The sequence below is a fragment of the Daphnia pulex genome, chromosome 1 (assembly GCF_021134715.1).
Source record: "Daphnia pulex isolate KAP4 chromosome 1, ASM2113471v1".
Taxonomy (NCBI): Eukaryota; Metazoa; Arthropoda; class Branchiopoda; order Diplostraca; family Daphniidae; genus Daphnia; species Daphnia pulex.
The window spans coordinates 8,210,814-8,237,569 of NC_060017.1; the positions used below are offsets into that span (position 1 = coordinate 8,210,814).

Consider the following 26,756-nt stretch of genomic DNA (forward strand, 5'->3'; position numbering starts at 1 on the left):
GCCGGTGTGGCGGCAGGACCTTCTTGGTAATAAAATTTGTTATTTGCACTTTGCTTTTAGAGATTATAGTTATAACATTATTGTATTTAAAAAAAAAAATTATTCATTAATAAATTGTGAAACATAGTTTAATGTTTTTCGTCAAACATTCCATTTGTTGTTCCCTCTAAGAAAACCAGAGCATTTAAAGTTAAATAAATATTTCAAAGGGTTGTACAATGCAGCATGAAAAAATTAAAGAAAACTAAAAACTTGCAATAACATTTGAAAATGTTAGGTTTACCATGTTTTCTAATTCAACGTCATTGTTTTCCTCATAAACTTGTGATTTTCTTGCAGGAAGAACAATGGAATGATTTGTTGACAAACAACTTGTGTAATTAGTTTTACAACTTAATTAATAAATGACTTTCCAATTCAAAAATGTTGTAACTTTTCTATAAGCAAAAAAGAGCAAATAGGAAATTTTGTGTTTACCAAGATGTTTTCGCAAATACACGATTGCTTTCGAATGACTTTCGAATGACTTTAAACAATTAAAACATACATTAGCAATAGACTTAATCATGTCAAATTGAATTTTACCTTCAGCTGAATTTCGAGTGTCATCACACTTTATCTCGTTTCTCGTTTTTTTTTAAACAAAACAAGAGCAGACGACCCTTTTCTTCTACTGGTTGCTGATTTTAGCAGTTAATTAGAATGATTTCATATTTGAGAATTATCAGTTGATATACTGTTTTAAAAAATGAGAGGAACTTGCCTGTCAATTTGTTTATCTAGTATGTTATGACACCTAGAATTGATTCTGCTGCCTGTCATTTCGAAGGGTCACCATTGACCGACGATCACGCTTAACTTCGATACAACTTGACTATGCTTCTATGTCATTGTTCACGATTGTTTATCAACGGCAGGATATATGTCACCAAAATGCCAAAAGAATTTCATTAATAGTTTTTATTGAATGCAAAATAATTACAAAAAAATTTACTGATGTAACAAAACGATATCAAAAAGTAAACATTAACTGAGTCAGATCAAATATTTTAAACCACAGCAGCGGGAGCAGCGGTCGCCTGGACGAATGGGTAGGTGAAAGGAGCGCCGTAAGTGTAGGGGAATCCAGCGCGGTAGTTCAAACCGGCGTAGGGGTAGTAGTTGGGCGAGCAGATGAAAACAATGTGTTATCTCAATGATTTCAATACAATTTCTTTTTACGAGTTTAAAATTGATGTGGTTAAACACAATAGCAGACCTCCAGTTGTTAAGGCATCTTTTTTACAGAATTGTTGGGATGAGCGCTCATTTGTTGGCCATCTGCTCCTAGCAACACAATTAACGCAATGTTACCTACCAAACAACGTTCATTGTAGATGGATGATGGGTTAGTTCCATGTCAATCTATTTTAGATTTTCATAGATGGTAAAAGGACGTTCATTGGATGTAAAACGGCCGGTTTTTTTCTATAGCAGAGATGATGCGTTTTATTTATCCCGGGCATTTGCACGCAAATTAATTTATTTTCAGAGACAATCCGGGTGTGGTTATTTCTGCAAAGGGCAGATGACCGATGAACGCAGAAATAAAGAGCCAAACAAAAGAAATGATTTTATTAGCTGATGACTTCTTCAGTTTGAAGGTTGTTGCGATGCAGGTGGAGGATTCATTTCTGTTTGTGTTGCGCGTTCGTGTGGAGATCGATCACAAAAACTCGTTTTGCTCTTGTCCATCGAATCAACACAATGCCCATCTAAATCTAATGACGTCATGCATAGTTAATGCAAATTGTTTTTTTCCAAAAAATTAATTGGGAAATTTAGCCGAGATGAAGACTGTCCCAACTGAAATAATTCAATCTTGTCATCCTTTCATGGTGGCCAATAATTCCAGTAGAATTCAAAGTTTCAAATTGGGCTGAATGAGCTTTCTTTTCCCAACAAAAGATGGCGGAGTTGAGCGGGAACATTTCGTGAAAATTAAACGTTCAAGTTTCACGCAATCTGAAGAGGAAAACAAATCGTGATCGTGCTGTCGCAATAAATAAATGATACCGAGTCTCTTTATAAATCATGGAGCGACCTTGGATTAATTTCGCAAATCTGATTGAAATTTGTCGATGTGACAAAAAGGATCTAGATTGGATTGGACTGTCTCAGAGTGGCAAAAAAAAACAAATGAGATATTCAAAGTTAAATATTTTGACATTAAATAACACGAAATCATTTTTGCGCTGTTCTTAAAGTTATTAAACGATCACTTTCATTCATCGATTTATTTTCGGGGTCATATTGAGTCGGCTGACAATAAAGGAAAAGACATTTCAGGAATTTGATTAAGGAATGGACAATACCGTCAAGAATGTCTTTTATGTAATGACAAAAATGCTTTAACCTTGGCTTGGATGATGCACCCGTCAAACAATAAGAGGATCATCGGTTCGTGTATAAGCATTTCAAGTGTATCCGGATATCCTCATAATTAATTCTATTCCATCAACTATTTTATAGCCGTGATGGTTGTACTGAAAATAACAAGATTGTTTGCACAAATGACTAGCTATATAGATAATTGTTACTGGGCTTGGTGTAATATAGCGACGGTTGTTATTTTGCGGTCAAAGTTTAACGAGATGAGAAAGGAAAAAAAAGGGGCGAATCGGTATGTGCAACTGGTATATTGTTCAATGTACGGATCGGGTGCTGTGTAGGAAGGATCACGTAGGCGGCTCTCACGTCAGGCCGACCGCTCTCTGTTCGATATCGAACGCGTTTAATGCGCACGGCACGACCGTCTGACGGTTACATCCTCCTCCCTATCGACTTTCGTCCGTCCAAGGATCATACTTTGCGCACGGCACTGCTCTCATACTCGGTAAACGACTAAATTCAAACCTCCGACTTCCCGCCTATAGAAATGAAAATTCAAATGAAATTAAAAGTTGAAAATTCGTAATAATCGAAACGAATGATTTGCCATTTAATTTTGCCGCAAATCGATTTGCATTGCCGCCAATTAAATTAAAATTCATTCGCTAGCGTCTAGTTTCGTGTTAGAGTGACCCGGTTGTACCTGTTCTGCGCACGGCACGTCGGTCCCATTGCTGCCGGCACTTCCCTGACGTCACGTCTTGTGTGGTTATTATTTTTAACAAAACATGAGCCGAGATAGTAGGAGAGAAAGAAGGGCGGCGAGTGTACGACGGGTGGAGCGACTGGTGGTGATCGGGAGTGGGGGGGTCGTATCCCCCCAACGCCGGGACGAACTCGGGGCGTCCGGTGATGGCGGATCAGCTGAGAGTGAACCTTAAACCACAAAACGCACAAAACTATTTTTCCATTTTTCATCGCCAGCCGATCCAATATCGCGACTAGGGAATACAGACATCCAGGATGGACTACATTTTGGATTATTACTCTACTCGGAATTATTTGTAATTCATTCTGTAGAATTCCGGAAACTGGTCCCAATGGCCCATATTTTTAGTTTAGCCGCCTGGTGCCCCCATCAACCCAAAGTGTCTTGGTCGACATTATATTTGTTGAGATTTATTTTTTTCTTGCTGCCGAAATGCCAAAAAAGTTTTAAAAATAGAGCCCCGAGTCCTAGTCTTCTCCCTTTAGCTTCGCCCATTTCTGATGTAATGGTCCGCTAGGTGGACTGGATTGCGAGTCATTTGAATGTAATGGGACGCACTGATCCTCTTTCGTCTTGAAATTAAAGGCTCATCAAAACCTGTTTTCCTGCAACAACATTTTTTTGGTCCAGTGCTGAGATTAAGATTAACCTGTTGTTATCATCGGAGATGAGCGATAACGGTATGCCCGGTCTAATCACGCGCGCCACCGCGGCGGTATCCTATATAAGCGACGCCTCCAACTGCCGATGGGCGTCAGCACTTGTCTTTTCTATCTCAGCCCCAGTGCCAAATCCTTGGTAGACTCAATTTGGGAGCCGATCGTGCAGCACTACTGGTAACATTCAGGTGAGAGCCCAGGCACATTTTCACACGTTTTCTCAACGAATTTTTTTTGGCAAATCGAGTTCAATAACTTTGCAAAACGAAATAACCACGGGGAAATGTGATAAAATCTTGTGTAGAAAGTGCAACTTTTTTTTTCCGCGCAATGTTTACAAAATGAGCGAAAGTTATTGCCTTTCACTTGAAAACCCCTGGAGCTAACTTTCCTCACTCCTCATTTGTTTGAAAAGGGAAAACCCGGTTGTTGGGTCACTTTTGGTTTCACACACATCTTTCCTATTTTCCAGTAGTTGTTTGCCATTCGTCCCTCGAGAAAGTCGTATACGTAAGCCAGTTGCATATGCCCTAAAGTTTCTCCAAGGTCGAAATTGAAACGTTGTTGTTTACATTTGGTAACGTTGTTGTTTTGGTTTATTTTGGTTACAGAAAATAAAATGTCTCACGATCACCACGATCATCACAATATGGGCCACGATGGACACGACATGGGCGCGCACGGTGCCAGCATGGAAACCACTACAATGCACGACCACGCAGCCATGGTTGCCGAAACCGCTGGACATAATCACGCCTCACCAAACAGTGGAATGATGATGATGATGCAGGTATTTTTAAATCTCTTTTTTTTAATTTGGAATCGAAACTATAATTAACCTAGCTCTTATATCTCTCTCGCAGATGTACTTTTACGCAGATTACAAGGCCGTTGTCCTGTTCCAGGGATGGGACATTCAAACTGTCGGTGCTATGGTCGGTTCTTGTATCGGCATTTTCCTGATGGGAATCCTTTACGAAGGATTGAAATATTTCCGGTAATTTATCTTTTTTTTTAACTATTGCAACCATTGATCGAAATAATTAAATATTATCTTTTATTTCTGCCCAGTGAGTACCTGAGTAGCAAACATTATACATCCGTCACTTACAACAATGTCAAAACTCCCGGTGAGGCCGGCAGTGAGACTTCTAGTCAAGTCAATAGGACGCCAATGAGGTACTACTACACCGAACCGATATTCCGAATTCTAAATGTAAGACGAGATTTGTGTTCTAAATGCTTTTGTCTTTCCTCCAATCAGCTTCAAGACGAGCGTGACCAGTGCGTCCCATTACATTCAAACGGCTTTACATCTTCTCCAGATGATCATTTCCTATTTGCTCATGTTGATCGTCATGACCTACAACGTGTGGCTCTTCATGGCCGTCGTTTTGGGCTGCACCGTCGGCTACTTTTTCTTCGGCTGGCGCAAAGGATTTCTCGTCGATATTACAGAACATTGTCATTAGAAAAATGATGCAGTTGATGATGACGTTTCCTCTCCTTCCACGGATCAACGGGATCAAGTGTGTGTACATTTTGTCACTTGTGTCATGGGGAATTATTTGGTTGTATTCCATTCGATTGGATTAATGACCGTTGTTATTATGGGATTATATTAGTCGGTATGACTACTCGACAATTCGAATAAATGAGACATTTTAGCAGCATCAATGGCTAAGTTGTGTATGTAAATGAAAACCACATTTCAGGAAAAAAAAAAGTTAATAATAATAAATCCAAGGACACGACACAATATCATTGCCACAACGTGTCAATTTTCCAAGAATTTTAAACAAACAGGAATTCAGCAAATTTTTATTTGTGCTGGTTTTTATAAGGTTAATTGTTTGTTTTTTTCTCAAATTTTCTTTATTTCAAATGAATGATAAGAGGGCAGAAAGAGAAAGAGGAAAAACATAAGACTTTTGTAATCAAGTATTTTTTTGTCATCAATTTTTTCTTTTTCTTCAATATTTTGTTTTGTTTTTTTCTTTCGAAAGCGTCTACACTGTCAACGAGTACCCTTGAACGTTTCCAATGACGACATTTCGTGGTTTCAGACAATTTTGAGTCCTACGTGTTACACAAGTATTTACATTCGATTACACTTAATTATAATAATAATTAAAAAAGGGAGGCGGGAGCTTGGGGAAGTGTGTTTAGAAGAGATATTCGGGCGCATGTGGAGGAGACGTTGGTGGTGGTCAAGGGGTTCTTGCATTGAATTCCAATTGAAAAGAAAAAAAAATGGTAATTTGAATAAACTTAAATCTACGATGAGGAGGAGGGGGGGGGGGTGGAGCAGGAAGGACAATTTTGCCTTATTCTACATTTCGATTTCCACTGAAAGAAGAAGACGATTGTGGAGACAAAATAAGAAGAGGATGAAATCAAGACAGAAAATGGGTGGCGCATCATCATTGAGAAAAAGGAGGGAAAAATACAAACGAGAGGACACACAAAAAATAAGGAAAAAAGAAAAAAAAAGAACAAGATACGTAACGCAACAAGTTTGTAATGGTTGAATGGCCAGTACACGTAACAAAGGTTCAGAAGGGTAAACTCGTCGATCCGTCTATAGCACTAGACTCGTCCAGATTTTAGAGCAATTCCTCGAACGCTGCCATCAAATCGCTCTGGCGATTCATGTCAATTTGGCCAGCCAACTGAAAGAAAAGAAAAAGAAATTTTTAGAAATCAATACAAAATAAAATATAAAAAAGGTAAATCATCTTACGGCTTCTCGCTTCCTACGCTCTTGCTCTCGCAGCCTCTGCCTTTCACGCTCTTTGTCAGCATTGGTTGAAGCGCCACCCATCGGTGGAGCCGAAGAAGCGGGGCTCGGCGCTGATTGTCCTACGCAACGAATAAAATAAAAGTCAGAAGAGAAAGAGAAAAAAGAAAAATCGTTAGGGTGAAAGTTTCTGGGAAAGTCAGGAGGGGGAGAATGACGGATAAAAAACAACATACCTTTAGGAGATGGCGAGGGAAGAGGAACCCCTCCACCAACGGCCGCTGCTGGCGAGGGAGCCGACGGGGGTGTCGGGGCGGGTGAAGTCCGATGCTGCTGCTGGGCCGCCACGTGTGAGTGGTGTGTTTTGGTGACGACCGAAGCAGAAAGTGGAGGTGGCGGCGGAGCGCTCTGCTGGATTGGACTCAATCCCGTCTTGGTTGGAGGCGACGGACGAGCTTCATCTTGCAAGCCAATGGCCACTCGCCTGTGTGCCAAATACAAACAACAACGCCAAAAGAAACAAGGTTAGTTTAAATTCGTCTTTTTTTAAAAAATCACAAACTGGAGTGAACATTACCTGGCATTCTCCAAAGCTTCTTCTTCTTCCCGCTCGCGTCTGCGATCGGCTTCCACCCTCATTCGTTCCCTTTCCGCTTGCTCCTTCTGCTGGCGACGCATTTCCTGCTGTTCAATCAGAGCCTTTTGGCGGGCCTCCTTCTCCTTGGCTTGGCGTTTAAACATTTGAAACGAATCGCCAATATTGGACGATTTCGAAGAGCCGGCCGGAGTGGAGGCGGCCAATGACGACCACGAACTGGCATTTCGGACTTGGGCCATGGCGGCCGAGTGAGACTTGGGTTTGCCGCCCGAGACGGGCATCGACATCGCCGGACTGGAGACATTCGAGGCATGGCCCATGGATTTGATATCTCCAAGTGATTGCGAATGGTGGATGGGATGCTGCTGCTGCTGGGCCATCGAGTTGAAGAGATTGTCGCCAGGCATTTGCATCATGTCCTTTTGATGCTGGTCAAAGTCGTTCATGGGAAGATCCATCCGAGATTGGAAATCGTATTGTCCACCCGAGGCGGATTGATTTTCCGATTTGACATGGCCCATGTTGTTGTGAGCAGCCGAACCCCCACCTGTGCCAGGGTAGCCTGGCGGTTGATTCATGTCCGATTGGCCGTTAACGAACAAGTTGGCTTGTTGTTGTTGCTGCTGCTGGTGAAGGAGGTGTTGTTGCTGTTGTTGTATGTCAGCCATAGATGGCAACGACGTGCCAGACGGTGGACTAAAGAGGCTGCTCGAACCTGGAGGCAGGTTGTTGTTGGACGCGGCACTTGCCAGAGGTCGGACCTGCTGCTGCTGATGTGGCAGCGATTGTTGTTGCTGAGTTGGCTGTTGCTGTTGCTGCTGTGGTGTCATCACTGGCGGCGGCAGTGGTGGTTTGAGCGATCCCTGGCCAGCATGTGAGCTCGATTTTTGAGCTGACGACTCCATGTGTGAGGGCAAGGTGTTGTTGGCAGCAGAAGTGTTTGAAGAAGTTGTCGCATTCGCGTGAGCAGCGGCAGAAGTCATGGCACGATTGCCGTGAGGGTGGTGAGATTGGTGGTGAATGTTGCCAGTCGATGGATGCGCTCGCTGACTATCGCCACCACCCTGACTGTGAGCACCCTCGTTAGTTGGCCAGCTTCGGCGCGGTGTCACGCTCATGACGTCCACCATCTAGAAATGTCAGGACCAGCAAAAAGAGAAAAGAAAAACAAGTTGAAAAATGAAATTCGCGAAAAAAATCTTAGACATCCAATCAAAAAGAAAAATGGGAATCAATTCGTTACCTCGCCTTCGGACTCCTTTCGCTTGGCCTTGCGTTGTTGTTGCTGCTGTTGTTGTTGCTGCTGCTGTTGTTGTGCATTGGGTTCTGAAAAAGGCGTGGTAGTATTGATATCATCGTCACATTTTCATTCATCCGACACAATAAAACATTTCCCGCGTTCTCCTTCCTTCCTTCCTCTTCCTTCTCCCATAGCCGCCCCGAAATTCCCCAAAAAATTTCTGACGAGTCGATTCGAAAAAAAAAAGCAAGTCGACTTCAAAACTACTACGGGCTGGCGGTATTTTCAAAAAAAAAATAATAATAAATGAAAAAAAGTCCAATAATAAATCTACTACGATTCAGTATCAGAGCGACCGAGTGCAGAATGTGATTCGATCAAAAACCCAAATGAAAGAAGAGATACAATTTTCATTGTCAAACAGGAAGTGATGATGATGATGATAAAAAAGGACAAAGAAGTAAGTAAAAAAGAAAGAGAAAAAGATCAATCAGCTTGAGACATGGAAAGTAGTGAACGACGTGATGCGTGTGTGTGTGTGTGAAAGTGTCCGAGGAGCATCTTGTCTTGTTTTTGTTTAGGGCCGGCATGGATGATTTATCATGTGTGTTTGTTTTACACTTCGTTTATTGCAAAAAAATTTTGTCGATGACCTTACACAGTGTTGTACGGTATACATTGTACGATGTACGGTAAACCATGAAACAGAGGAAAGAAGAGAAGAAAAAAAAAATAGGAGGCGGGGGGGGGGGAGGGTATAGAATTCTTAAAAACCAAAATTAAGTTTTTAAAAAATGTAAAATTTTTTTGAATCCGAGTAACAAAAGTTTTGTGTGTGTGAAGAGGAGGAGGGGAAGATGTGTGTGAACGAGACGATGACAACATTTTACAGATGAGAAGAAGGAGAGAGAAAAAAAAACTATTCATTGTTACAAAATATGAGCGAATGAACCACAGAATCTTTGAAGCCAAAAAACAGGCGGGCGGCGGTTCTCTTGGGTGAAAGGGAGGAATTTTTGTTTCGAGATAGAATTTGTCTTTTCATGTCTCAATCGCACGACGACCACGATTTGTTTTTTTTTAAATATTTTTAGGGCTATTTTTTCTTGTTTTAAGTACGAGATTGAAGGAAACCACGTCACGCGAAAACGTTGGCAACTTTCTACATTTTGACGCTAGCGGATCAGATTAGAAATTCGGAAAGTCAAAAGAAACGAACAATCATCAAAAGTCAGGAGGGAAGGGAGATAATTTGTTTTTTTCTCTTCTTTCAAGTAGTCACTTAAAAGAAAAAAGAAATGGTCTTTAATTATAGCTTAATTATTCTGAATTGTTCATTTGTTCTCCAAGTGGAGAAGTCAAGAGAGAAACTATTTACATGTCCAAACGTTACTAACTTCCATGCAAAAACAAATCAAAACAGGGACGATATCCCCGTTCTATTTTCACCGTTCATGTAAGAGGATGACGCAATCCTCGCAAAAAGAAAGAAAAACGACCGTACTAAATACTCGATTTTTTTTTATAACTTTCTGAGGCAGTTTGTCGTTTCAAAAGAAAGAAATAATGAAAAAAAGGGGCTCCCCCCGAACGCTTTCCCTCCCATCAAACTTGAGCACTCGAATCTTTCTGAATCAAACTGGACTCCAATCCCAAAAGATGACGAAAATTAGCTAAGAGGAGGACATGGCGTGGTAGGGGGGGGATGCGGTGTGGCAGAGAAAGACAATGTCGTCCTTATTTGCATGCGTGCAAACAAGTGGGGGTCGGTAATGGCGTCGTCATCGGAAGAGAGAAAGGAGGTGGAGGGAGCCGTTGAGTGCTGAAAGCGTCTTGGAGGCTCTTGTTTTTTTAAGTCTCGAGCCCGAGTGAATTCAAAAAGGAAAAAAAACAAACAAACACTGGGGATGGAGAGAAGGCTGGAAGGGGAAGACGAGGCCTGATGATCCTTCGCAACCACTTTTGCTTGTTTCTTTTTGTTTAAGTGTAGACGCAACGCCATCAAAAATCGCCTCCTTTTCGTCGCAGTTGAAAGGGACGAAGTAAAAAGAGCAGCGAATGATCCGACAACTCACGACACAAGCGTTTCAGGTACCAGACCTACTGAGGATTTGTCAACATGGCAAGGGACAAAATCATCCACTAGTCAAAATAATTGAATGGCGGAATGGATAACAAAGAATCCGTGTGTGTTGAAAGGAGATCTCGGCGGCGATAACAAACAAAACGAAAACCAAACAAGTTCATCATCTCGCGCAAAAAAACAAAAACGGATGGGCAGAGGAAGGAAGGAAATAAAAAAAAACTTAATTCTTTTCAATGTCGATGTGTGATGATGACACAGGATGATGATGTGTGAGAGGAGGAATGAGATAGGAATACTGAAAAATCGAGATCTTTCAGTGTGTGTGGCCAGTTGAAAGATAACCCAAAAGGAAGAAGAAGAAGAATGAGAGAAATAAAAGGAAAACCAAAAATTTTGTGTTTTTTTAAGGCTCAGGTCGAGCCTCCCAAAGACACATTCTGCACTCGCGGCTTTTTTTTTTCTCTTGCGTACAGCTCTGACACTCTTGGCGCAACTCACTGCTTTGAATCATCTCTACCGTGTTTGCTGAAGACAACTATTATGTTCGAAACTAGACTTTTGCGTGTGTCACCAAAGAAGAGCTAGCTGTGTGAGTGTGTAGCAATTCTTTGGGTACACGGTCGCTTCGTGTGATACTGCGAGGAAATCTGAACCGTCTTAAGAACCAGACTCCTTCGTCAAACAGCTCACGATCTAATCATGGCGAACTGGCAGGAAAAATAGGAGCAAACGAGCGGCAGCTATTGCTTGATTGATTATGGAGGAAAATACCGCGACACTTCACAATGTGAACGAGTATGAGATTGGAATTGACGGGTAAAAAAAAAAAAGAGGAGGATTGGGGGGCTGAGGAAGGGCATGAGAACGTTCGGTCTTTCAGTTTAAGACGGAGAAGAGGGGCTAACCTGCTTCCGAATCCGATGAATCGGAAGAACTCGAACTGGAACTCGAACTGCTACTGTCGGAATCGGAACTGCTCGAAGATGAAGACAAGCGGGAAGCAGCTCCGGCCCCTGCGGCTCCACCACCACCAGCACCATCAGCGGCTCCTTTAGCCTCTTCTAAACATACCAACAAAATAAACCACGAAAAAAAAAGCGGAAAAGAAAAACAATGTTATAACTTCAATCTCTCAAATAGAAACAATACGATAGCAAATGCTTTTTTAGCTGAAAGAATCCCGTCATTGGTAGAAACGGTAGACCTTTGTCGAGAAAAGGCTCATCAATAGATTCTCACTGGGGCATTAACTACACGACAAGAAATGTAAGAGAAAATGGAAAGTTTTAACCTTTGCGATGGACCTTCTTGGCTGATCCCAGTTTTCCCGTCACGTCTTGCAATCTCTCATTCAACTCTCGTTCCTTCTCCCGCATGGCCTCATCTTTCGTCTTTCCAGCTTGCTTTTTGTCTGCCATAAGATTTCCCATCAATTACATTAATGAACGACAGCAATAGTTAACCTTCAATGAAAATAACGTACAGTAAGGTTTACGAGGCTTCTTGCGCAAGCACGAAGCCACGTAGGATTCAAGCTCTCGGAGCGTTGAGGGTTTGAGTGTTTCAAAGTCGATTTCAATCTCGTCAGGATTAGAGTCTCGTAAAGATGGTTCTCTCGATTGAATGATGTGAACGACACGACCAAGTTTGTCCCCTGCAAAACGAGCAATCAGTAAAAAGGTTACGTCAATCTGATTATTTTTTCTTTAAAAAAGAGACAAGGTCGAGAAAGGAACCGTACCTGGAAGCTTGTTGATGTCCAAACTGAGTTGTCGCTTCTCGTCATAAGACATTGGTTTAGCATTGTCCTCGTCTTCCGAATCAAAAGCACCTGCAGGTGGAGGGGCGGGTTTCTTCTTGCCAGGTGGCGCCGTTACGGCCGACTTGGTGGACGCCGAATTTCTCGGTTTCTTGGGTTGACTACTGGCACTAGCACTCACCTGTGCACAAATAAAAATCGTGCGAATTAAAGATTTGAACACAAAAGAAGAAAGAAAGAAGAAGCGAAATTATTACCTTGGACGGTTTCATTTGTTTCCCAGTCGATACCAACTTTGATTCGACCATGCCCGGCATACCGGGCATGGGCATGGGTGGCAGTTTCATGTCACTCAAAGGCGCCATGGAATTCTGCGATGCCATGGAAGCAGGCGGTCCGGATAAAGGTGCTGCCATGGCGTTGCTTTCAGCCACGGAAGCTGCTGTCGGTCCCGCTTTGTCTTTGATGACATCTCGTTTGAGATCCTTCTTGGTCTTTTCTCGCTTCCTTCTCCGTCTGGCGCTGTCCTCCATCAGTGATCGCAATTGTTCCTGCATAATTCGAAGCTGCTCCTGGAACTGCATGAGCTTCCGGTCTCTTTCGTCGTGTGCGCTGTCGTCACTGTCGGATCCGTCAGAGTCAGACTCGGAGCCCGACTCCATATCAGAGCCCGATGACTTGTCGTCACCTCCGATGGATTCCCCATCGGCATCGGGCCCGTCGTCGGGGATCTTGGCGTAGCGCATCTCGAAAACGTCTTGAAGTTTCCTCGCCATGGCTACAACGTCATGGTCTGGGGGGTTGTATTTGTAGCAATTGGTGAAGATCATTCGGACATCGCTGGCAAATTCAGCAGCCGATCGGTATTCTCTGCCATCCATTTTGGCCTTGACCGTACCCAGATCCATGGGTTTCTTGATGATGTCGTGGTAATCGTGAAGTCCCAGCAATCCAGCGTCCACCGGCTTGTAAAATGGCCACGCATAGCCAGAGTGCTTCTTTGAAAATAGTTCCTTGAGAATCTCGTTACAGGCCTTTGTGGATTCGCGCAACTTATCGCGAGGCTTCGAGTGGTGTTGTGGCAGCGTGTCGGGCAAGTCTTTGACCACTTTCTTGATCTGTCGTCCAGACTCACGCCGTGAAGAGATCTTGGCCACTTTGCCAGCGCTGTGCAACACCATGCCGCCGGGGGAATCGTAAGGCGTGTTGGACGTTGGAGTCGTCGTGTCGGCCTTCCGTTTCACGCCTTTCTTTACTTTGCTGGGATTGTGGTTGCCCAGGACACCTGCCCCATGCAGTGACGACGAGTCGTGCATGCTCAACTGTCCGCTGTCCACCAAACCGGGAGCTGAAGGCCCCTGAGTGGAAGAAAAACCTCCTCCTCCTCCTCCTGCCCCACTCGACATGGGAGCGGCGCTGGGATGCGCCGCCGACGAAGGATGGACTGGGTTGACCGGGCCTCTGACGGGCATCGTCGGAGCCGGGGGTGGAGTAGGTAAAATGGGCTGTACAGGTGGTAAAGTTGGAGCGGGTAAACTGCGCATAGGGGGTGGAGGATGTGATGGCATCGAGGGGATTGTGGACGTTGTTGAGCTGCTGTTACTGTTGTTACTCATCGTCGTCGCGATGGGAGGCAAAGGCATTTCAGGACCAGGATAATACGATCCCCCGACTGATGGGGCCGAAGAAGGAACTGGTGGTAATGACGATGGGGGTCCAATCAATGATGGCCCACCCATTGACATTGCATTGTTCATGGTTATACCTGTTTGGTTAAAGTTATGTAACATTCAATCAAGGTCCTAAGCACATGGGAACCAGCAACAACAACAAAATCCTTACCTGCTGCTATTTGATTCAGTCCTGGCAATATGATTTTGGTGGAACCAGGCGGTCTCCCCCTGATTGGTGCTTTCTTGAATTTGCTAGCTTTGCCCGGTGTTGATTCGATTTCAATCTCATCTTTGGGCATTTGAGCTACCTTAGTCAGGAAAAGCTTTTCCAGAGTCTGGGCCATCAAAACCACATCTTCCCCGGGCTTATTGTACACATAGCAATTGGTGAACATGGTGTTAAAGTCTTGAATGCACTCTTTGGCACTCCAGTAGTAATTATTCTCCAGTCGCTTTTTCACAGTTCCCAGATCCATGGGGTATTTTATGATTTTGAAATAGTCCTGAGAAGCACATCACACACAAGTCTAGACATTAGCGGCAAGCAAAGGCAGGAAGGAAAAAGAGACTTGTTGACTTACAGGTAAGCCAAGTTTCTTGGCATCAACAGGTTGGTGAAATGGCCAAGCGAAAGAGTGTTTCCACACCGCTTTCATGACAAACTTCTGAATGTACTGGAGCTGGTTGGTACATCTTCCAGGGCGGTTAGGTGGAGGGACAACTGGAGGCTGTACAATCCCGTTGATGGGCTCCAGAATTGGTTCCTCTCTTGGAGGGGGTTCAGGTCTTGATATAGGTGTAGACATCTGTAAACATCATACATAATGTTAAAAAATGCTACCAAACACTGGGGGGAAGCCAAAGAGTCATACCATTTTGTCATTTTCCTTGGTTGATTCTCCTTCACTCCGATAGGACATGGCAAATCTACAAAAGATAATAATTCCAGGGTTAGTTGTTTTCCCACAATAACTTGAGCACTATCACTAGTTTTAACACAATGCACATAGTCACAAACTGTCTAGCAAATTGGAAGCCCAACAACAATGACAGTTGAGGGGGCTTGGGGCAAGTTTTGAACCTGAAGCTTGGGTCACTAATCACACACACAAGAGGATGACGAAACACACAATTCCCGTTAAGATTTTAGAAAAGAAGATTTAACACACCAGAACCCAGTAATGACTCTTTCGTAATAATCACAATTGCAATCACAACTTTGAAAGGAAGAGACCCTAGTCATAGAGACGAGCCCCAAACAACGGCTGGCTTGGAGGACGCATACTAGAACGGAAAGCTTGGGGTCTCTGTGCTGGGGCGGGATAGTAACGAAATCGTCAATCTCCAAACGAAATTCACGTTTATTGCTACTCGAAAGATACAAAAGTTATAATTGTACCCATCAGAGGATTCTGAAGAAGGCCGATCGTACGGATGGGGATGGCCCTCCTGCTCCATGATACGACCGGATAATGAAACCAATTCAGATTTTTTTAACACCAAAGCAATAGCGACGACACAACCGTCCTCATCCCAACATGGCGTCTTCTTTACAAGGCGACAAGTCGTCTTTGCGGCTATAAGGTGAACTACTCGGCTGTCTGGTTGCCAAATAAAAATATGTCACTATTCCAGTTTCTTCTTTTTTTTTATTACTTCTCAACCTCTTTTGAAAAATAACAGACAAATAAACACAATCACATTAATATAACTAAATACAATTTTTTTATTGTTATTCAATTAACACGACAGCATGTAATACACCGGAAGTGAGTAATACAAATAGATGTGATGTTTAGTAAATGTTACGAAAATAGATAAAAAATCACAAACATATTAACACGTTCGTCGATCTACTGATGTACATTAATGTTATGATTATGAGAAGGCGGAAATGTAACACTAAACAAAAATTTCGGTTTACATGTACAGACTATGACCCGTTCAACTCGAGAGAAAGGACGATTCTGGGGCTCTGGGCTTCCACTGCCGACAACCAACGTTGGCTACTCTCTCCCTTCTGTAAAATAGGAGCCCTAAAGCTAATTCTCTTTCTGCTTTACGGGCCTTGAAAACGACATCTGTTAACCGGTACAATCACTCTGATTTTGTAATCATTATTTTTTCCACTGCGTAGCCAAACCCTTTTGACTGAGAAATTGCCTAATCGGAAACTTGCTCAATAAATTGCAAACTCAAGTATTGATTAAAGTAATGCACATAATTAGAGAAAAAGAGTTGAAAGTTTCAAACGACATCTAGCCACAAAAAATAGCACCTTGTGAAAAGAATACAAAAAATCCCGTTGTGTTCGTTCCGTGGGCCGTGGCTCACGAAGGAGGGGGGGGGGATATAACAAATATCAGGAGAATAGGAGGAGGGAGCCACGAACTGATAGGCACTTCTGGCTCGGCCAACTTTTTGTGCGGGTGACAGCCCTCGGAAAAAGCCATTTACGTAACATTTCCCCCCCACCTCGAATCTTACATTTCTAATACGGTTGGGTTAGGGTGGCGAAGCGTTGAAAAGGACAGACATCGCTACTTAACGATGATATCTTATAAGCATTTATAAATGGTTTATGACATGAACATAACTGCACATTGCCCTCTCTTCCTGTTTTTCCCGAGCTGCAAAAATTCCTTCGAACTGGGTATTTGCGCTGAATCGTGCAAAAACTAAACCGCAATATACAACTACGCACGTCAGGAGGCTAATAATAAGCTAAGAATTTGGGAACATGGGAAAATAGAAGAATATTTACGCTGAGTCCCTTTTTCTATTGCGCCGTCGTCGTTTTTCCGCATTTTTAGCAATCAATTGTTTACAAAAAAAAATAAAAACATACATTCTATCAGATTCATTATTTAGCTGAACTGGCAACTCTGAAAATTTTTGAAAATTTCAGTCGAAATGAAATAGGTTCTGCAATTCCTCACTGGCCTGTTGAGCTTTTTCGACGTTGTGCCGGTTGCAGAAACCCATTTTAGTTCTAAGCCGACCCGCCAGGTAACTTCTTGGACTCGTGAAACTTCAAATTTGTTATTGGTTCGTGTCGTATGCGAAAACGACGATTGTTGAATAACATCTTTCCTATTTTTAATCAAAATCATACAAATAGTCAAATACTCTATTACTTTAAAAGATGAAACTTACTACACCTGCTTTCCAGTCTATGGTACTGTCACAACTTCCAATTCACAGTGATTTCCTATCATTCATCAGAAAGAAAGAATGTCTATTTGTTTTCAAAGACAAAGTGGTAAGAATCCAAATTATTATATTATTTCAATTAAACTCTATGTATAACCTTTGTTAAATGAAATCTAGGTTCCAGTCCAAAAAAAAGTTCAATCACCCAAGATACAGCCAATAATTGAGCCGGAAGTGGAAGTCAAATCTTTGCAAGAACAGATGGACATGGCAGGAACCCCACTAGAGTGCCCATTTGATTTAGATGTCTTGAAAATTCAAGATGAAGATTTTTATTCTAAAGAATCCATGGACTCTCACCATAAATCAGAACTAAAATCTTGTCGCTACAAACCCTTTTCATCGTTTGAAGCTAGGTAGTATGAAGTTCATTCAATTTGAATAATTAGTTTTCAGTCTGGTATCTGATCCATCAAGATAAATTTGTATATACTTTACAGAGGAATTTTATCAAACTTCATCCTTGATACATCACTCCAGTCTGCTTTACCGGTATTCTGTTTGTGTGATGCAGAAGACGGAGAAAGAACCTCCATCCTTGGGATTGAAAAAGGGAAGAACAACGAGTTGACTCATTACAAGATTACAGTTGCTGGTCCCATTACGGCAACACACACCAACATTCAATTCGACCACTTGAAATCTGAAATGGCCTTCATGACACAAGTTGGAGAGGTGAGGGGAGTCAAAATTTGCGTTAACATCACAGCGTAATTGATTTTTCCTTTACGACAGTTTTCGACGCGAGCATTTGCTGTTTACGAAGCCTATCGTGGAATCAATTTCAATGCCGAGCCAGATGTTAGTGTAGCATACGTTAGGCTGGAATGCAGTTGGATGAAACCATCAAAAGTTCTTGAATTTCCTCACATTGCCTCACAGGCTAAAGTGGTAAGAACTAAGAAGTCGAATGGAGATTTGTAGATAAAATTCTTGATTTAAAAATTCTATTTAGATCGTCCGTCCATTACCCGGTGAAACCTGTAGCGGAGCCTACGAAATCTGGAGGCAATTAAACACGCTTCAACATTTGATCAAAGGACTGGAATCGCTCGAAATTGTTTGGTTCGTCAAAACGTCACAGAAAACGTTGAGGGAAGAAATCGACAAATTGATTTCGGCCTTTTGCAAAGACGAGACTGATCAACTGAAAGGTACTACATGATTTTTACCCATTAATTCTTTCTGGATGCATTGATCAAAATCTAATTAATGATGCTCTATTTGAATTTTAGGGAAAATGGACTACGAGGAGCTTTACGACGAACAACAATTGATTTACAAGCGCACGCCGATGGATTTTATCGACCACCTGTGGGAATTACTATCACGTAATTTAAAAAGATGTTTCCTTTTTACCATTTACGACTTACGCACAATTGTTTTAAATCCAAAACAGAGAACTGCAGCAGTTTCAGCGAATTATCCCAAAGTTTACAGTACACGTTGCAACGAGCCAAATCGGATCACCCAATGGTATGATGATTATCCAATCGATTTAAGCATTGTGGTCATTCTGTCTCGCATGATTCGTGGTAGGTGTTTTTCGACAATCCGACCCGATTCGGTAAAATGTTGCGCCAGAACGATGCGCTTCCGCAGTTTACAGGCATGGAGCCCGTGTCTCTCCTCATTGAAATGGGGATCGAAAAACTGAAGCGCGACTACCTGTACATTTTTAGCGGTAAATAAGAGCCTCGTCTATAGTTTGGTGTCGATAGTAATAAAAAATTAGTAACGTTCTCGTGACTTTCCCGTGTAGGCAACAACTTGGTGGCCGAGCGTGTGATCTCCATGTTTCTGCCACAAGATGGCACTGCCTTTGGCGAGCAACTCAACTGTTTAACGTCGATCCAATCTGCCGTCGAGGTCGTTTGCTTGTGCCATCGAGTCCTCCAACTTCCTCATTTGGCCCTGCGCGATGTCATCACCCCTTTGCTGGAACACTATCGCAACCCTGATAACCTCGGAAAAGAATTCTCCTTCCAGCTGGGCGTTTGCCTCCTGAAGGGCTTCTTTCAACATCAAGAGTAAAGAAAATAGAGAAAAAGAAAAAAACTAATAAATTTTTATAAAAATTGGTTTGAATTGCAGTCGAATGGCTCTGCAATTTTCCATGTCGAGTAAAGGGTACAAAGACAAGGAGCCGCTGTTGTAAAACAAAACAATTAGACATGGGAGTTTTTTTCTTTTTTGGGTGGGGGTGGGGGGAGGAGGTGAGGGACAGCATGTAAATCCACTTTCCTCCTTCTCACTCTATATAGAAAGAGAGAGATAGTCGTATCTTGAAAATTGTAGTAGCAGCTCCTAGTCTTGTATAGGTTGAATTTGAGTGGCTTAGATCGGCTTCTTAAGGGCTTACCATTAACCTGGAATGTGGAGCGAGCTTTATTTTATGATTGTCCTTTTCTTCTTTTTCTACTTTTCGGACAGGAGCGGCTCTTCGGTGGAGAAATGGCGAGTGGAATTCACCTCGACGACTGATTGCCATCCGGTTAAATTGGCTTGTCAACTGACGGCCAACAACCTCCTCGACGCTTCCTCGGCAGGTACATGATATATCCGATCTAGTTTCTTGATCACCATCTCGCTGATGGATCTCTTTGTGGACATTCCCCCGTTATTCCACGGTGTTCACTCATCATCTTTTATTTCTTCTTTCCGATAGGTGACGAGGAAGCGGTCGGCGAGCGGCTCTACAGTGTCGAGCGCTATCTCACCAAAACTCAACAGCTCCTCTAAAAGGTGATGAATGGAGCCAGCAGCAGCTCCGCCATTTCTTCAACGTTATTTTTCATGCGTTACTAAATTGATTGTGGATAAAAAAGGGGAAAAAAAAGAGTTGGGAATATACAAACGCTTGCCATCTTTGCCATTTGTCGCTGTCAGCCATCATTTTATGGGCCGATAATGTATGGGTGTGTGTATTTTGCGCATTCAGTAGCTAGTGTGTAGTAGTCGGTGGCTATTGAATCTTCCATCCAAATGGGCGCGCACACTCAAATGCATGTCCGCTGGGGAGGATATTGTTGTGGCGCCTCTTATGTCCGTGCTCAGGCCACTGGAAAGTGTCCCGGAGACAACGAGTGTAACCCCAAAGTCTTGACAATAACACATTAGCCCCTTTTCTGACCTTTTTTTGTGTGTTGTTGTTGTTGTTGTATCAATCGAGGGGGTTATAAGGGGAAAAAGGGTTCGAATTTCGGTGTATTTTTTTTATGATTATTATTGATACCCTGGTCACACCGAGTGCTGCCAGGTCGAGTATGAGATGATGAAGCAGCCGCTTTCCTCCTTTTTTATTATTATTTAGAAAAAGTCCCTTTATTCTTTAGCCCCCACTTTTGTGCTGTATGGCATTTTATGTTTTTATGATGGAGCCTTTTTTCTCCCCCTTTCTAGATTGGAGTTGCTCTTCTTCTTTTCGGTTCCATCCAAGAAGAAGAAGAAGAAGGTGTGCTGGCTGTCGTTTGTCGTAGCCAACCACTAGCAGCACCTCTCTGTCCCTTCAAACCTCTTCGTAGGCTCGTACCTTTTTTCTATCTTTTTCAATCTTGTGGGCTCTGCTGGTAGCTGCTGGGCTACTGGCCTCCATAGAAGAAGAAGCCGCGTGCCCTTTAATGAGAAAAGCAAATGATCCGCGCCGAATCTCTCCTTCGCTCCTTCAACAGAATCAATTCACAAGAGCTGTGCCAACATTCCGGAATACCATCGAGTTAATGAAATCTGACACAGCAGACACAGTCTATAGATGGATAGTCTACTACTATGCTGCCCCAGCATATCTGATGGAAATATGAAAACTGCTGGACGGCCATAAACAAATCGAGTGACCCGATTGGTCGGAGGAGACTTATTTGCGCCTGGATTCCTCTCCTCAGGGATGGATGGATGGATAACAGCCATGAAAAACACGACTCCCGTCTCTAATCCTTTTGTTAGCAACGAGTGGCAAACTGCCCAGGGTCATAGTTCACCTGAAAAACGACAATGGCAAATCTCTTCTCTTTTTGGAACTCGAAATTCAATCTCATTTTTATTGACAGCAAAAAGTTGAATCAGTTTCTAAACAGTAGCTTATAGTCATCTACTTGTATGTACGTCTAGCGCAGAGGTGAGAATTAGTAAAAGGATCCCGAAGTGGCGACAGCAGCGGCGGCAGCCGAGTGGCTGGGATATGCTGGGAAGGCGAAGAAATGATTTGGCTGCTGCTGGGCGTAAGGATATCCGCCGTAATTGGAAGACTGCTGGGCGACGGCGAAATTGTTGTAACCGGGGAACATGGACGACATGTAGAGGCTCTGCTGGTTCTGGTTGTTATTGTAAAAGGCATCATTGGATATTGACTGGTGGTCATGGTACGGCCACAATTGCGGCACGGCAGTGGCACAGACCAACAACAGACTAAACATCTGATCAAAAATTGTATTAAAGATTTTTAGAAATTAAATAAAATCAATTGAGACTGAGCAACTTACCACAAATAAGACTTTCATCGTTTCCTGGTTGATCGGACGAGTGATGTCGATATTGAATTGTCGGCTACCTTTTTATACTCGGCTCTTATTATGGGATTTGGCATGGCTACGGGCACGAGACAACGCCCTAATAACAATCTAGAATAAATTAATGATCCAGCGTCTATAATGACTGGGCAGCGGAATAATCATGCGGATGATAACCTTGGATAAAGACTTGTTTGGAATAATTCACTTGTTTTTAACTCAGTTTTTGATCTTGGCTATAAAGAAAACAAAACAAAAACAAAGTCAATTTGGATCGACAATTTGAATCAAATGAATTGAACGACGGCCAACTTTGGCATCGAACATACATGCACAGATTGTTTCTCAAGGGCTGCTGGGGGGTTTGGCATGAAAGTTGTATACCTTCCGGGGTCATTTGCAACTTTGCCATTACCAAGTAAAATGAAAAACAAAATTTCCGCATTCCGGAATTAAAAAAAAAAAATGGTGCACACTACCAATCAAAATATATTTGCAGTCATTGTAAGAAGCTACGCCAAACATTGAGTAGTGCCAATAGACGATAGTCTCTTATGACTGTCTAGTCGGCCATTGTCTCCGCAATAGTCCCCGAACGATCCGGCCGGCTGCTGGATTTCCCTTGTTCATTTTGTTTGTTGTTATTGTGGTCGTCATTGTCTTACAATTCTCCCCTTTCCCTCGCTCTGAATCCAGCATCCAGTAGGGAGCTGGCCCCCCTCCACCCTGGACAAATGGATATCATCAGCTACTGCGCAGGGAAAAGGCGGCAGGCACTCATAGTTTCTTTGACACTTGTTTTATTTCCAATCCGCGTGGTGGATCTTGTCTCAGACTGTCTGATCCTGTGGCAGACAGTAGTTGACCTTTTTTAATTCCTATTATAATATAAAAGAAGAAAAAGGGGGGCAGCCATCCACAGCCTCCCTAATGAAATCTATAGAATATAAGAATCATAATAATAATAATAAGTCGATTTATTCGGATGGCGTCAGTCGTAAAATATCGAAATCCGCTTGTCTTGACTTGTCACACCACCAAATGTTGTCGACTCTTTAGGCCTTTGGGATGAGAGGCCCAACCCCATTGCATATGCCGACGGTGCTGGAACTTGATTATTCGACGGTAAATTATTGACATTTTTGGGCAACTCTCACCATTTTTTAGAAAAAAGAAATTTTTCCATTGAAAAAAGATGAAGAACCTGCTGCTGTTGATATGGTAGACCAACCGCGGCAGATGGTCGTAACTTTTGTTCTGTTTCTGGGGGGATTCCAATAACGTCAAGAGGCAGAGACGTTCAGTGAAACCCAGCGGCCGAGCAACTTTTACCAGCTCGTTTCTTATTAGATATATAATTCACGTCCGTGTCCTTTTCATCAGACTCTTTTAAATTCCCAACAAACAGTCGACACGATCTCGACGAGTCTTTCTATAAAAGGAGGGGGAAATGTTATTTTCCCACCCAAAATAAATAAACAAAAATGAAATAGAAGCTACTACTATATGGAAAACCATAAATACATCGATAAATAAAAGGCTTCTGTTATCTTTGTGTTGCTCAAGAGTCCGACGACTAGACCAGGAGTCTATATCTTTTAGACCCTTTTTTTAAACATCTATTCAACATTTCCCTATAGCAAAGAGCAACAGTTCTTTTGAGTGGAATTATAGGTCACACTGTATAAGAAGCTACTGTGGCTGCGTGCATAAATAACACTCATCGCGTCACTTTTTACATGGGCTTCTAAAGTAAGAGCTGGTAAAAGCCCACTTGTGACCTGCATTACAACCACCGTCTTATAATCCACCGAGATGTAGTACAAGTTTAAGTCGCTGTGTAATCCACTCAAATTCTTGTGTGCAATTTTCGACGTGACCCTTTTTTACTTTTTCCGGGAATGGCGGCCAAATTCTCGTTTGAATGCAAATGTCAACTGAAAAAGGAAAAAGAACTAAACGTCTTTTTTAAAAAGAGGTAGAAATACACGCCCACTGTCATATGGGGCCGGGTAAAGTAAAAAGAAAAGACAAAAAGGAGAGAAAAAATGTTTTTTACAATTTCCCAATCAAAAAATGGGCGGTGGATCCTCTCATTTAGAGGCAGACGAGTGCTGGCGCATTTTGAATTTGGTGGTCATCTGTTGCTGTCGCAGGTCGAAAATCTCGTCCGTCCCTTTTTGTTCCCCAATAAGAAATAAACCGTGTACTACACCGCACGGTTGTCGCTAGCTGCTGGGCCGTTTTTATTACCTGCCGATGCAATATACCTCGCACGTCCGCTTATACATCAAAAACAATTTCCAGCAAGCCTTTTCCCCTTAAGAAAACATTTGATTCCATATTCTAGCGGGGACACATTTTCACCGCCGTCGGGCTGCTGCTGCCTATCGTGCAATGGCCGATATACTGTGGACTCTGCTGCTGCAAGTTGACAACCGTAGAGAAACTGAATCTTTTACCTGCTGCATTATCAACTTCTTCTTCTTCTAGCTGGTGGTGGTGTCACCTTTTTGGGGACTCAAAGGCGAGGGCCAAGCGAAACGAAACGGAGACAAGAAAAACGAAACATTTTCTCCTTTGCACAGTTCTAAAAATTTAAAAAGAAGATGGTATTCACCAATGATATAATGGACTGATGTGTGGCCGAGGCAGTATAAGAAAAAGGCGTATAAGAACTAAGAAGCGGCCGTTTAATTTTTATTTAATAGAAAAAGGGAATGGCGGGAGAGAGAGAAATGTTTGAAACAGTCGCGCGGTTAAAATGTTTGAATGAGATGTCATCTATGGCCAGCCAATGTGCTCTGTGTGGTCTTCTTCTTCTTTTAATTCCATTCGTCGGGCGATTATTTCCCACCAGTCGGTCTTTTTAATTGGATACATCAGCACCGCCGCCGTGTTTGTATATATCCGCTTGAATAGATAATTAGCCATCTTCTTCTTCTTCTTCTCCTGCTAGCTGCCAGCCAAAAGGGACGATGCTGTTAAGGTGCGCACTTTGCTACACGCCTGAGATGGCCAGCCACTGCAGCAGGATCGGAATGATGTGCGACGGTCATGGGACTTTTATATCAAAAGAAGTAGAAGAAGTAGAGAAAAAGGGCTGCCGGAGATGATGAGAATCGGCGGCGGCGTATCGAATTTCGAATACGGGCGGCGGCTGCTGCTGCTGTTTCTTTATCGTTTGGGTGGTATGCATAAAAGGAGAGATAGAGAGAAGATAACAAGTGCCGACTTTAGAAGGATCAGCATCTTCTTCTTGACTCTCCTTCTTCTTTTCTGGTCGTAGAGATTTGTGTGAGGCTGTGTGTGAAACATGAGCGACTGTGTGTCACTATATATACCAACCCTATGCTCAGTAGATGTGAGTCGCTGTGTGGTTTAGTTTTCTTCCGATCGAATTATTCTGCTTTTGGCTTAGCCATTCTTCTCCTTGGCTGCAGTCTCTACCTGCCGAGTTATTATTGCGATCGGCGTTCGATGTGGTGGATAGGAGACGAGATCCGTCCATGGTCAATAGGCTCAGACACTATTGTGCTAGTCCAGTCCAGTCCAGCACCTATGGGAAATGGATATATAGAAAAACAACGACGACGACGATTTGTTCTTGGCGCGGTAGTTTTGGGGTTTCATCAAAGGCGTGAAGGGAGGCCAAACCCAACAGAAACAAACGACACAAGGAGATGCTGGCCAGCAGAAACGTTTTGTATGTCCACAGTCTTTATATATGGATGTTGCTACACAGTGGTGACGATAGTACAAAGAAGAATATTATTTTTTTAAAAAAAAGGGCAGGTCTGATGGTCTTGGTTGAATTAAAAAGTTGGTTGGTCGTCGTCTAGTCAGTCCGGATTTTCTTTTCTTTTGCCAATCGACTGGAGTCACGTTCTCCGGGGACGACCGGCCCATTGTCTTTCATTCCCCAGTCGATTCGCTCTGTCTGGACGTGCCGACACCCGCCCCTCCAACTTCCAACCAACAAATTGTTGTACACTAGTTCAAATACTTTTGAAAAACATTGGCTAAATCAAAGTCAATTTTGATATCAAATAAACGATATGTAATAAACTCGGATTGTTGTTTGAATTTCGCTACTGGGAAAATGGTCGAGATGATGTGGAAGAAAGTCGATTCCTTCATGTCAATTCCGTCGGCCGGAAGAATAGGCAATCGAATCACTTTTGAAGAATAAGGAAAAAAGAGCAGCAGTGTAGAGATGGATGGAATTGTCGTTCCCTCAGGTACGCCCTCTCATTCTCAGCGGGTGGGTCCCCTCCTTTCAAAAGACATTCATCCTTCACCCTCTTTAAGGATAGGGGGGGGGGAGGCTCTTCATCCAGGAGTGTCGCACCTTTTAATTAGACCTGTGACTGCCACTATAGTGCTACTATACAGCTACTATACACCAGCAACGTATATATCTTATACACAGCACGGCCACCTTCTCTCTCCTCACGCGTATCTCTATACTACAGGAGGATCGACCTTTACTCGTGGGAGTTGATCTATTCTTCTTCTTTTCTAGCTGGGCCTCTCACAACTATTGGGAAATGGTAAACGGCAGGTCCATCTCGTTTGTTGTTGTGCTGCCTCTAATAATGGCCAAGGGCCAAGGTATATATACAGTGGGGGTGGGGGGTTATAGCCTTTAGATTTTTTCGGGGCATATCGACCAACGATGAGGGATGCACCGAGAAGAAGAAGAAGATGGAGCTGGAGGTTTTCATTCTTGACTTATATATTTCTCCCCTCACTTTATATTATATGGGCCATTCATTTGCTGGGGCTTCTGTATATACGTGTGTGTGAGGAGACGCAGAGTCAAAAGTGACACACAAAAGGATACTGGATTGGCTTTTGAGGCCCTTTCAAAAGCAAATCAACTAGAGAAAAAGGCCACTCGATAGTGTTTCACTTTTTGACTTTTTCTTCTTCTCGGCTACAACTCTGCATCAACTTGCTATTTGTTATGGCCCTTTTACCTTTGAGATGAACCTACAAACAGAAATACGGAATCAATTGGGTCTAATATGAAAATGCCAAATAGTTTAAAGCAAAGACTGGTTGCCTGTTTATATTTGTTTCATACTTGTAGGCCTAAAATAGTCTATTAGACGAGCGCAACTGGAATATCTAATATACAA

General features: G+C 42.7%; 4 protein-coding genes across 5 annotated transcripts; 2 read left to right on the forward strand and 2 right to left on the reverse strand.

The window, feature by feature from the left end:
• Positions 1-4,276: 4,276 nt before the first annotated feature.
• LOC124192699 (high affinity copper uptake protein 1-like) lies at positions 4,277-5,471 on the forward strand. The gene is made up of 5 exons (XM_046586159.1): positions 4,277-4,344; positions 4,410-4,588; positions 4,662-4,795; positions 4,870-4,977; positions 5,063-5,471. Exons 2-5 carry the CDS (start codon positions 4,418-4,420, stop codon positions 5,268-5,270), a joined length of 621 nt encoding a protein of 206 aa, XP_046442115.1. The 5' UTR covers positions 4,277-4,344; positions 4,410-4,417; the 3' UTR covers positions 5,271-5,471.
• Positions 5,472-5,473: 2 nt separating this feature from the next.
• Positions 5,474-15,490, reverse strand: LOC124192681 (bromodomain-containing protein 4A-like). Of its 2 annotated transcripts, none has more exons than XM_046586123.1 (14): positions 15,294-15,490; positions 14,767-14,821; positions 14,476-14,700; positions 14,064-14,397; positions 12,479-13,986; positions 12,204-12,402; positions 11,946-12,116; positions 11,754-11,873; positions 11,368-11,523; positions 8,380-8,462; positions 7,116-8,266; positions 6,775-7,022; positions 6,542-6,660; positions 5,474-6,470 (listed from the first exon to the last, which is right to left on the reverse strand). In XM_046586123.1, exons 1-14 carry the CDS (start codon positions 15,350-15,352, stop codon positions 6,405-6,407), a joined length of 4,494 nt encoding a protein of 1,497 aa, XP_046442079.1. In that variant the 5' UTR covers positions 15,353-15,490; the 3' UTR covers positions 5,474-6,404. The 2 variants fall into 2 exon arrangements, with proteins under 2 accessions (XP_046442079.1, XP_046442090.1); XM_046586134.1 differs by lacking the exon at positions 15,294-15,490 and adding an exon at positions 15,064-15,257.
• A 1,279-nt stretch (positions 15,491-16,769) lies between these two features.
• On the forward strand, positions 16,770-19,978 carry LOC124192693 (protein zwilch homolog). Its single transcript, XM_046586147.1, has 11 exons — positions 16,770-17,156; positions 17,225-17,463; positions 17,548-17,782; positions 17,843-17,998; positions 18,063-18,261; positions 18,343-18,438; positions 18,507-18,583; positions 18,647-18,791; positions 18,870-19,137; positions 19,541-19,656; positions 19,776-19,978. The coding sequence occupies exons 1-11, from the start codon at positions 17,040-17,042 to the stop codon at positions 19,847-19,849; spliced, it is 1,722 nt and encodes a 573-aa protein (XP_046442103.1). The 5' UTR covers positions 16,770-17,039; the 3' UTR covers positions 19,850-19,978.
• A 1,136-nt stretch (positions 19,979-21,114) lies between these two features.
• LOC124192708 lies at positions 21,115-21,675 on the reverse strand. The gene is made up of 2 exons (XM_046586167.1): positions 21,586-21,675; positions 21,115-21,519 (listed from the first exon to the last, which is right to left on the reverse strand). The coding sequence occupies exons 1-2, from the start codon at positions 21,601-21,603 to the stop codon at positions 21,229-21,231; spliced, it is 309 nt and encodes a 102-aa protein (XP_046442123.1). The 5' UTR covers positions 21,604-21,675; the 3' UTR covers positions 21,115-21,228.
• Positions 21,676-26,756: the final 5,081 nt, after the last annotated feature.